The sequence below is a fragment of the Gymnoscopelus braueri genome (assembly GCF_963280865.1).
Source record: "Gymnoscopelus braueri genome assembly, chromosome: 1".
Taxonomy (NCBI): Eukaryota; Metazoa; Chordata; class Actinopteri; order Myctophiformes; family Myctophidae; genus Gymnoscopelus; species Gymnoscopelus braueri.
Window position 1 is genome coordinate 28,051,561 of NC_137603.1, and position 12,642 is coordinate 28,064,202.

The 12,642-nt window shown below is 42.0% G+C and overlaps 1 protein-coding gene across 2 annotated transcripts in view; it reads right to left on the reverse strand.

The window, feature by feature from the left end:
- galnt18b (UDP-N-acetyl-alpha-D-galactosamine:polypeptide N-acetylgalactosaminyltransferase 18b) overlaps nt 1–12,642 on the reverse strand; it is an 85,920-nt gene that overhangs the window by 21,840 nt on the left and 51,438 nt on the right. For both annotated transcript variants that reach the window (XM_080429542.1, XM_080429543.1), the window contains exons 4-6: nt 12,160–12,343; nt 10,069–10,266; nt 9,700–9,814 (exon numbers count right to left, since the gene is read on the reverse strand). In XM_080429542.1, coding sequence (XP_080285668.1) covers nt 9,700–9,814; nt 10,069–10,266; nt 12,160–12,343 — 497 coding nt within the window. The remainder of the gene's footprint in view (nt 1–9,699; nt 9,815–10,068; nt 10,267–12,159; nt 12,344–12,642) is intronic.

Below are 12,642 nucleotides of genomic sequence, written 5' to 3' on the forward strand. Positions count from 1 at the left end.
ACCTGGCCCATCCCACATGCAGAAACTCTGTGCCAATTACTGAGAATCCTAAATTAACTCATATTGGAGGCCAGGTACTGTACGATTCAAGACAATATCTAACCCCCTACCACTCTCTCTCACACGCACGCACGCACGCACGCACGCACGCACGCACGCACGCACGCACGCACGCACGCACGCACGCACGCACGCACGCACGCTGTATGTCAGTGCAGCTTAACCACTTAAGACTATAAGTGGTTAAAGGGGTACTGTGCAAGTCCCAAAATAACGATTTTTAGCAATCTTTTCTGGTCACTACCGTGATTGCAGGTCTTTAGCGGATTCCTGCATTACCCAGAATTCCATTTGTTTTCACCGGAAGGCGGAAGCGCTTCAAAAAGCGTTCTTTTTGTTGTTTTATACTATCTGCGGATCGTTTCTCTTAGCCAGTGGAGCTTTAGTTACGGTGAGCTGTGTTTTCTTTTGCTGTTGTGTTTCCATCTTCAAATCCTATAATGCCATAAAAACAACGTGAAATGATTTTTTGTTACTAGCGCAGTAGTTCCGGAACAAACAGGAAACCGGTGCATTTCCGTTTCCGTTTTCCGGCTGGATGACGTCATTTTCGCGGGAAAGACGCCCCTGTCCACTTTCAATAGAAAATATGTTTATAAAAGGCTTTTGGGGGTGAAACTCATGAAACATTTGCCACTCACAAAAGATATAAAATGTAACGTTAGCTTTTTTGAAAAAGTTACCAAGTATTACTTTAAGCTATGGTTGGCTGGGTTTGCATGTCATGTAAACTTTCCAACTTTACTGTTGGTAAATTTACATGTCATGAGGACGGAGGCATTTGAAGTCAGCGGGGTCATTCTATATTAATAGAATGGCGCAACAATAGTGAAAATATCTATGGGCTATTTAGCATTTTTTTTAAATGTTCTAATTGGATAAAGCATGCCTCTCTCTGAATTGACCTCTGCATCTGAATCTCACAGATGTTCAGTCTTAACTTTATGAGCCCTATTTCAAATGGTCCCATAAATGTTTTAACAGAAAATTGTCAAAACAAAGCTATCCTTCTAAACTCACAGCAATGTAAGCGTGGAACACAGACCTTTTGTGGATATACATATCTCTGTCTCCTTTACCAGTAAAAAAAACAACAAGTTACGTGAATAAATGATTTTGAAAAACAAACACAAAAATAACCTTTAATTGTACATTACAGAAAACATTGATATGTTTCACCTCTCTCATGAAGAATAGTAACTTGTGGTTTTTCTTTCAAGTCAAAGTCTCTACAAATCGATTTCAAACACCTACACTTGAAATGGACAAAAACAAAAGCAAATGGGAGACTAAACCTGCAGGACACCGTTTACTTTTTAGGAGAAGATAATTAAAATGCAGCAGAGCAAAGGCGTGCATTGACATTAGCATAATGGAAGAGGCAGGACACCCGCTGAGGTCAAAAGAATGGAAATGGAGCATCATGAGGAGTTCATGCATGCTTAGCCAGGATTGCAGAAATTAGTTATACATGTTTAACTAACAACACTTTACATTGTCAAATGTATTGGTTCAATACATGCATGGTTGTTGTTTTTTGTGTGTTTTTGTGGATTTTATTTTATTGATTGATTGATTGATTGATTGATTGATTGACTGATTGACTGATTGATTTATTTTTCTTTTGAATGTATTATTATTTATTTATTTTATTTATTTATTTGGGGGGGGGGGGGATTTGTCACTGTACTTTTGCACATAAGTGAAATTTGTCCTCAGAATTGAACCCATCCTAACTATTAGGAGCAGTGGGATGGTTCCATTAATATGTCACACCAGGAGCAATTAGGGGTTGAGTGTCTTGCTCAGGGAGAGTGAACCAGTGACCTTATGACTACCAGATGGCCTCTACCCACCCAGCTATGGTTGGGTGGGTTTGCATGTCATGTAAACTTACCAACTTCACTGTTAAATTTACATGTCATGAAGGCGGAGCCATTTGAAGTCAGCGGGGTCAGCCGTCTGAGTAGTTATGTGGATTGTTTTTTTGGATGGTTCTCAACCCCCAGGGGGGTCCCCACATGATTTTGGGAGGGTCTCCAGATGACAGTAAAGTGACCTACAAACTATACTATAAAAACTTTCAAATCATACAGGTTCATTGGATAGGTCGCTATAGTTACACGATACTAGGTCCGACCACGTCACTGAATGCCACGTCACTGAATGCTTGGTATTCCATACATGGATCAAACTGACATATCTAAGTCCCGACATCACGGCATCCATCTTTGGGCATATTGGGACTCCATATATGGATATGACATCACCAGGATGACACACGCACCGTAGCCAACGATATAAAGGCAAGGGAATCTCAGAGTTGGATCAGATCCCAGGATGACCCCCAGCTGATCCTCCAACCTCTCAGCAGGAGCTTACCATGTACCAGCAATGGTATCTGGCCTTACAACCCAGGTCCATCGGCGATACTCAGAGACATCAACTACGTACCTCTAGCTGGCCTTACAACCCACATAATCATGTCCCACATATTCGTCCCCACTGATTCTCCTTCTCCCTCTACCACCAAGGGGCATATCGGTTTAATTCCTGCTTGGATACCATCACAGCGGGTCTTGGGTCAGGTCTAAACAACCAGTCGAGTATTTGGTCTTTTATAATAAGCAAGACTCAAATATTTTGAAAATAACCGATCTACAAGCTAACGCCTCACAGCGCAGATCGGCTGATCGGCTGTGGAACCGAGTCAAACTAAATGTAATGTCTCAACTTCTACTATTCCCAAGTGCTTGTCAAGGTGGGAGGTCCCCAGTTCAAATGGTTATTTTTGGGGGTTGCGGCCTGAAAAGGTTGAGAACCATTGCTTTAGATGAGATAATGTCAAGGTTAGTTTGTGTTGTTGTTGGGTAAATAAAGGCATGGTTGGTTGGTTTGATGATCAGTGTTGAGAGCTGGTTCCATGGGACTAAACAAACAAAACAGTGGTAATTGCACGTGTTCATAACAATGAAACAGCCACTCTCTCCTTCTTCCTCTGATTAAGCAAAACTTGGGTTTTTACATAGGAGACTAATTCCAAATGACATAAGGGATAGCTGCATCACACCCTGTGTATTGGCATAATGTCTCAATGAATCATTCCAGCTTAAAAAAGTATTGAACTTAGCAGAGCTCTGCCAGAGATGGGTGAGAAAGCATTTAAAATCTCTGCAGGCAATAGCCTGAAGAAATGAATTGAGCTCAGGAAAGAGTTTCACTGAGTACAAAGCCTTCGATAGGGCTACGGAAGATAAATCTTATGAGGGTGATATTTCTTTGAAAAAGTTTCTGAACTTCCGTCACTCTCTCCTCTCTCTCTCTCTCTCTCTCTCTCTCTCTCTCTCTCTCTCTCTCTCTCTCTCTCTTTCTTTTCTTATCTATTTTGGTATAGTGATTGAATCACATATTTCAGCTGCTTTTGTTTGAGTTTCCAGGGTACAGCTACCTTCCTTGATTGATATAAATATACAATGATTGGATAGGAACAAACACAGATCCATTATTTATGTCAGAACAGAGACTTCGGCTCAAAAGACAAATACGGAGTAGCCCATCAATGCAGCCTCAGTGGATGATAAAACTACGTAGCTATCTACTTCTCTTTAAAGTGGAGCTCTTGCGAGTGCTTTTATGGGATGAAACAAAACATTTATGATAATAATAATAATAAAAAAATAAAAAAGCAAAAACACTTTTTAATTTAGGTGAAAGGATCATTAAAATGCACCACTAGAAGGGACTGCATTGAAATTAGCATCATGCCAGGGGACACAATTTTCCTTTTCGCATTCGCTTTCATGATGGAAGCAATCATTAGAGCAGACAGCTTTGTGTCCTCTCTATATGATGACCATGACTGCTGACTCACCATAACAGCAAAAAAAAAAAGCTGCCGTTAAAGTTGACTAAACCTCAAGAAGTCTAGGATGAAAGCCATGTATAGGGTTTGTATTCTAATGGATGATTTAAGCAGTCACACCTGACCAGAGACACTAATTAGACTAATCGTTGCACACCTGATGAATCAATACACAATCTCCCACAGGGAAAGCATTGGCGGGGAAAATTTTCACTGAATGCCAGCAAAGGGTTTGGTCTGATGACAGCATAGGTTCTTAGATCAAAGTTCTTTATTTCCAAGTAACAACAACACACTGTATGCCAGTCTAAGTTGTAACCGTACCGAAGTTAGCAACGTGGAAATAAGAAGATACAAGACTTGTTATGACTGAGACATGTAATTTGTTTACCTTAGGCTAAGTACTTCTGCAATGGCACGCCTCAGAAGAATTTCGTTGGATAGCGTTTTATTGTTTAGTGCTGCCCACCCCAGGAGACCATCTATGAGTGAACCAACAGCAGTTTCCATTTAGCCTATTTTCATTGTCGAGTACTATGCACAGTTTAAAAATAATTATAGCTGTTGTCGACTCAACATTGATAAAGGCACCTTTAATTTCATTATCAAATACAATTGTTGTACCTCAACATGTAATTGTTTTTAACTTACAAATGTTCTGTTATGGTTTATTTTGTTGTATGTGCCTTAATTGTTGATTTTTGTGTATGTAATCTTGTCAGCATTGCAAATGAGGGTAAACCTCAATGCTCTTTTCGAGAATAAATAAAGGTTTCAATCAATTTTGTCTAAATTTGTACCAAATTTCACACTTGTATCACCATTTGAACAATTCTCCCTAAATATGGCTGTCATCTGCTACACTATGGGTGCTCTGAAACATCAATTTGGCTGGCCAGCCTTCGAGGATGAAGCCAGGGAACAACTTTCCACCACATGGAGAGGAGCAAAGAAGAGATTACTGTAGGAGCCTGTGCCATCCATTATATTGGGACCTCCACTTGCGCCTGGTCCTGTGGGCATACAGAACGGCAATGCAGGAGTCTACGAGTTGAATCCCATATGACTCTCCTGTCTGGAAGAGAACTATGGAGTGGACTCCGGTGGACTTTGTGTTTGGGCCAGCACTTGAGCCAGAACTAAGGGGGGAGGCTGGGCTGGATTACTTTTCTCAGCTATAAGAGAAACTAAGTGATGCACACAAACTGACCCGGGGAGTTCTTGTTGAAGCTGGGGGCCGCCAGAAACAGGCTTATGAGTCTTGATGTAGGGGAGAGGACTTTATTTTGGGTGATTGACCCCTCCCGATAGAAAGTGGTCTCACCAAAGCTGGCCCATGTACTGTACTGGTCAAGTTGTCTGATGTGGTCTACAGGGTGCAGCTGGTAGGGGACCATAAGGTGGTCATACTGTACATCAGGACCAGCTTGGCACCTTACCGAGCCCTAGCCAGCACAGAAGAGGACCAGGTGGAGGCAGAGAGCCTCTCTACACCAGACGTCCCTTCCCCAGGGACAGGAAAGCCTCTGATCATGGGGAGCAAAGGATTTGTCTGCCCACACACTCAGCTGGGGTACAAGGGGTTACTGGGACAGTAATACCCCTCTGGTGGGGTCTGTGTAGCTTCCCCAGCTGTTAGTGGCTGAGGGGAGACTTCCCAGCATGCCTCAGGGCGCGTCTAATTATTTTTCAATTATTGTGTTCTGGTCTTATCGTTCGCCATGGGAATGCGTTGGGGGTATTTATGTGTTGTTTGTGATTGATGTCATTGGTTTGTGTTCAGTTAATCATTTATTTTATATGTGCGTATTTGAGGGAAACCATGAGCGATGGGGTAGTCAAGTGGGCCACCCCCTCCCCTTTCTGTTGCCAGAGTTGAGCTTGAGAGGGACACAGTTCATGCTAGTGTTATAAATAAGAGAGATTCCTGTCAGAAAACATTGCAGTTCTTGATTGAACCAACAGTTGATTACAGCATCAAATCTATCTGAGAGAGGTAATTTTATCTGAAACATATAGAAATAGGTGAATAATGTATTTGTATGATGGTATAGCGATGGAAGTAGAATTTAGAGCCATGCACCATCCACAACTCCATCTGTACAGTATTTCATAGTTACAGTATATAGTTACATGTTACATGGACTTCACTATTCAATCTCCACATTAACCACATTAACCCTGGTGTCCCTATTTTGGGCAATTCCTTCCAAAACGTAAATTTTGTCTCTCAAATTTTAATTTCTTTATAAAAAAACAAAATAGTAGATCTACAAGCTCGGCTATTTTCGCTAGTTGTCGTATGATGAAGTATAAACAGTAGGGCTTAAGTGGTTAATGTACTTATTGATGTAAGGTGGGATAAATAGCTGAATGGGCCATTTGAAGCATTATCAGTTGTAATGAGCTAGAGTCTAACCGAATTTCCCTCAGGATCAATAAAGGTCTATCTATCTATCTAAAGCAAGCAATCAGTGCCAATTTTGCTACTAAGTCTTCCAGAGGTTAAAATGGGGCTGTAATGCATCAGTTTAATGGAAGCTATCAATTTAATCTTGAAATTACAGTAAAATCTCATCGCAGTTAGGAAATAGTGATAGATTCTCTCTGGATAACCTTGTTTATACATGGTGTAAAAGTATTCAAGAAGAACTGAAACCGTTTGTGTGCATGTTACTGCCTTCAGGCGTAAAATACAGCCTTCTCCAAACAGACTTGAAGTGGTGTGTGTGTGTGTGTGTGTGTGTGTGTGTGTGTGTGTGTGTGTGTGTGTGTGTGTGTGTGTGTGTGTGCGTGCGTGCGTGCGTGCGTGCGTGCGTGCGTGCGTGCGTGCGTGCGTGCGTGCGTGCGTGCGTGCGTGCGTGCGTGCGTGCGTGCGTGCGTGCGTGCGTGCGTGCGTGCGTGCGTGCGTGCGTGTGTGTGTGTGCGTGTTTCTACTCTGGGTGTTCTATCAGCTCTGATAGAGAATCAATTTGGTTCAAGGTCTTTTCAGGTGAATACAAGTAGAGTGAAAGCCTGCTGCATTTCCCTCAGCTCATATAGATTCATATTCTACTATATGGACTCAAAACACATTTCCCCCAAATAAGTGGGAGCCTAGGGTTCTTGACATCTGTCAATCTGTTCAAAGCAACCAAAAACATGATAAACTCACTATTTCGAAATGAACCATAAACTGAACTAGCCAGCTCAGTGGCTTTGTGGTTATAGTGTCCACCCTGAGACTGGGAGGACGGGGTTCAATCCCAGGCAGGGTCACACCAAAAGACTATAAAAATGGTATCCAATGCCTCCCTGCTTGGCACTTAGCATCAAGGGCTGGACTGGCATCATGTCCTGAGGGGTTGTACTGTACATCAAGCTGCCTCATGCTAAGAAAACAGGAGATATGTTTCTCACCTGTGGACAACAGGTGTTGGTTCCTTGGTTCCCAAGGCTACTTACTTCTGCATGAATCACATATTTAATCTACGTATACTACTGTGCCTGCATATATATGTATCGGACCAACAAAAATAATCTAGTCATTCATAATTTATTTGTTCATTTATGGCAAGTTTACTATGACTTTGACTGAGATACTATTTAACAACACAATGTATGAAATACTGAAAAATAGTGAAATGTTCATCAGGAGCACAACCACATCCCAGTAAATTGTATGAATTTATCATTTGACATTTGAACAACGTGTATCTCTCAATTAGTAATGCATGCTGCAATTTGAAGTGCTGGCACAGACAACCTTGAATTTTGTTATAATTTGGCGTAAAGAATACAAAGAAAAATGTGGGTTGGGGGTCCTTGACATGAAAAAGTTTGAGAACCACTGATAAAGTGTCACTTGCACGGCTCCACGTTTGCAGGTGATATTATGCACCATAATAATGTTATTCTTTCTCTGCCCTTTGTCGAATCCACTTTGCATTCCTAAGTCTGACTGCAGGCTTTGATAAACATCAGCACTGCCCTGTGTTGGCCTTGAGTGAGAACGCTGAGATTCTCTACGCCGCTGTGGTTTCAGCCAGAGGGTGTCCAGGCAGGTGGTCTTGAGACATGACCAGTATGCTGCAGGGAGGCAGGCAGTCTGCAGCACTGCTAATCTGGTCCCAGGGGTCTCTCTCTCGCTTCCAGTGTTGCAGTTGTCAGCTCAGTGTGTGTCCCCCTCTGTTTCATCATGCCTCACAGCCAGATCCAATACTGGACTCCACAGCACATTAACACTCCCCTTCCCCCCCAACTAAAGGCCATTTCCTATACGACTGCTAGTCCACGCCAGTAACCAGCATGGGGGCAACACTGAGATCTGAACTTTATACTGAGGTCTGGAGAAAACAGACGACAGGAATCGTCAAACTGTTCATTCACAGGGCTAGGCGAGGACAATGATTTATTTAGTGTGTGATAAAATCATCAATGTTTTCACCAGAAAAGCAATCAGTGTGGCTATTATCAGGAACTGAAATCCTAAAAGCATTGTCATTTCTGGACCGAAATGACTTATGAGCGTAATCTCCCCTCTTTCCTAAAGAGTTACTGATGATTACATCGCTGTCATTAGCGAGGATGGATATTTCCACATTTGGAGCCCTGTTGCAAGCCCCTCGCCCTTTCCTTCTCGCAGACTGATATAGTGAGTGTTGACTGAGGAGGGGTGGGGGCCGGGGGTGGCTATTCTCCCCTAGCCTCTGGATGTTTTTGTAGCCGTTAATAACTGTATTGTTGAGGCTGTATATACAGCAGATGTATTGTAACAGAGTGATCATTAGCTATCCCATGGGAGGGCCTGTCCCCTCTCTAGCCCATCTGCTCATCATGTCGCTCCTGAGCCGAGGTCACACAGACCAGCCAAAGCTAATGCAGGCCTACAAATGAAGTGCTCTATTCCGAATGCAAAGTTTTGGAGAGCTGGAGAAGTGGCTACTGGCACATGGTGTGTGCGACGTACCTGACACATTTCTCAGGGGACACAATGCACTCAATGTGCTAGGTAATGGCACTTTTCCACTGCACGGTACTGACTCAACCCGACTTGACTCTAATTGACTCTAGGTAGTCTCTGTTGGTAACAGGTACATCCACTGCAGATGGTACCCCCTCAACATAGCTGGTCGCTATAACAACGTCGAACCCTCTTCTTAGGACAAAGACTTTTGTCAAGAAATAGGCCATGCTGTTACTCAATATTGTAGTGGCCTCTAGAGGGGGCTCCTTACACCCCACGTGACTTGAGTGGTTTGATCCTTAGATCCCCACCCTCTAGCTAGCAAGGCTTACATCTAGTATAGTTATAGGAACAATGTAAGTAATGATCTGTAATACACCGTGATAATGTGCTGCAATTAAAACATAAGATTCCTTGGAGCCAAAGGGCACCTCGACAGTAAGTCAAGTTACGTGTTACATAAAAGGAGAAAGTGACTCCCAACTCTTGGTGGCTTTGCTGCCAACAACAGTATTCTAAGTGTCAAATTATCATAGTTAATTCTAAAGGGGCATTCACACCAGATGTGACGCAATTAAGAAGTCACTGTAAAGACACAAGATGTTTTTACGATGCAATATTCCACATTTACACCCGACGTGATGCAATCACGCGCAAGTTGAACATTTTTTAGCTCAACCCGAAGTGAACAGAGCAACAGCCAGTGTGTGTGGGGGGGGCAAATATAGCTTTAATGAAAACGTTGCGTCCAGTGTGAACTGTGAATGCACCTTCTGGCCATTACCTGAATGAACGATGGCCTGTGGCCAGAGGGAGTGACACCATTACTCACCCTGACACCCAGCTCCACATTCTCTCCCCCGTAGACTTCCATGCCTTCATCCAGCAGACCAATCTCCTCAAAGTACAGCCTATCCACCACAAAGCAACCAATCAGGGCAGGGCTCCTGGAGGATCAAAGAGGATGAAAATGGACAATCAATTTGGTATTGCTCGCTGTACATGTAATATTAGCAAGACAAAGTGCCCATTGTATAGTGAGAGCAGGGTGCAGAGGGAAAAGAAATCTACTGCCAGTCGGATGTGAAAGAATTTGGACCAAGATAGGAAGACTGGCATTTGATTATTTCCCCAAAGAGCTTGGATTTCAAAACCCTACCACAACTAAATAAAGATTATATCAAGTTTTTGTGATGCTTACCTGATGGGAGCGCTGTTGTTGCTCTTGTGCCACCAGGATTTGGGTGGATTGAGGTAGCGGCACCACAGCTCCCAATCAAAGCCCTGGGCAGACAGTGGATACTCTTCAATCTCAAATGTGTCATATTTGATGTTATCAAATGATGGGGAGATTATGCGCGTCCTGTCCTCTTTAATCCTCAGGAGAATTGGTTCAGCCCTTCAAACAGACATTTAAGAGTATTCAGTATGATATGATGCATTTATCTCCATTACCTTTGTGAACACGTTTGTAATGTAAATGCACTGGAGCACAAAATCAATGCATTTCAAATGGCTTAATGTATTGTGCATTAAAATAAAACAGAAATGTTTGCAGTATAGTCTCAGATTAGTGAGAGAAATGAAAACACATTTAAATCAAATTACTTTCAAAGGGGAAAACGGGTGCTAGAAGTGTTATTCTTTTTGTGGAAGTCTGCACATTCACCATACGATGGCATGATTGGCAGATGAAATCAAAGCCCCTTTTCAGAGCTGTCCACGGTGGACATTTTGGTAGCAATTATGAAGTCATATTATTTTATTATATTATAATAATTATAATACTTCAGATTATAAGTCATTATAACATGTTGTATAATGTGTTATGATTGCATTATACGTTGTTATGAATATTTATAACTGTAATCATCATGTCTTATAAGCATACTACAATGCATTTATACTTGAACTTATTAGTCATTATAATAAGCTTTATAATGTGTTATGGTTATAAAGAATTATGATTATTTATAAGCTCTTATAAATATGATTATAAAGGATTATGATCAGATTACAATACCTTATAAGTATGTGTATAATGCGTTATACACATGTTATGCATAGCAAGTGCTACTACACACAGCAAGTAGATATTATATGTGATTACAAGGCTGCTGCCAAATAAATGTAAGAGAAACAGCTACAAAAAGCTCAAGCCCGGATCTACATTGATTTGTGCTCATTACTGTCACAATCAAAGGTGCATTTTAATTGGACCAGATTACATGTGATCCTAGGTACAAGAATACCAGGTGATGCTATTTGTGCAACAGAGATTTAATTCCACATCAGCTGAATAAAAGCAGAGTTTCGAATGTTGTTCAAATTCCCCTGACAGATTTGGGTCAGCCTGTTGAGTGCACAATTATCTGGTAAAGTAAGAGAAGTCTGGCAGAATAATGATTGTACTCCAGGGAAAGATATGTAGGGGCTAACACACTAATGTAGAGTGCACGCAAATGCAATGTCTCCACCTTAAATTTGATCTCCACTGTCTCTTGTCATTTTCTCATTCACAACAAAGGAATAGGTCTTAATGTACGTGTTATTTGATAGAATGTTATAATAATAAAAACATACATATAGATTGAATTGCCCTTAAAACAGATCATTTTGAATTGCCTAATTGGCGCCTGATCGTGCCCAATCGGCGTTCCCCCTGTAGGTGGCACCTTAGGCAACCACCTACCTATGCCTAATAATACCCCTGTGTGTGTGTGTGTGTGTGTTTGTGTGTGGTGGACAAAGTGTATACGGTACTCAAGTATTCAAAAGTGCAAATTACAAAGAACATTTTCTGAAATTGTCAAAATGTTTCAAAAACAGTGAATATTTTTGATCTACAAGCTCACAACACGTCACTCTGAGCTTGTTGATCTGCTATTTTCACTATATTTGAAATAGGGCTAAAGTGGTTAATTCACAGCATATTTTTGTACGTTTCGGTCCCTTCCTAGCAATGTAGTGGAGTCAAAAGTCAAATATATCTATTTAAAATGTAGCAGAATGAAAGCTATCAGCTTGTGTGTGTGTGTGTGTGTGTGTGTGTGTGTGTGTGTGTGGGTGTGGGTGTGTGTGTGTGTGTGTGTGTGTGTGTGGTTGGTTGAGAGAGAAATAAATCGGTATTTGCAGTTCGTGATCTTTACAATGAAAGTGAGCACACACGGAGAGATAGTGTGGGTGAAGTGGGGTCACATCTCTAGAACAAGTACCGTCTTTACAGAACAGTGTGGAGAATGTAAGTGCTAAGCCAATGCAGCAGAGCGTGGATGTGTTGTGAGTGACTCACCAGCCTACGTTGAACTCTACATGGGCATCAAACAGGGCAACAACTGGAGCGGTGGCAGCCCTCCACCCACTCACCCGGGAGCGGATCAGGCCTTCCTGCTTGGAATGACGCACTATCTTAATAAAACCTGGACGCTGGTTATTAGTTTCTGAAATAAAGTCCTGCAGCTTCTCCTTCAGCTCATCTGCACACAAAAGCACACACGCACACGCACACGCACACGCACACACACACACACACACACACACACACACACACACACACACACACACACACATTACTTATACTGTTCATGAAACATTAGCCCGTTTTTCAAGATTCCTCGTGAGAGGAATAGGTGAGTAAGTGAGAAATAGCTGCTTAGAAGCGCTCTTTCCCCCCACAAGACCTCCTTCTTCCTCCTGAGGTGCTTCGACTGCTACTGCTATAACTATTATTATTATTATATTACTGCAGCTAGGAGGTCAAAGTACTCATGGTCCA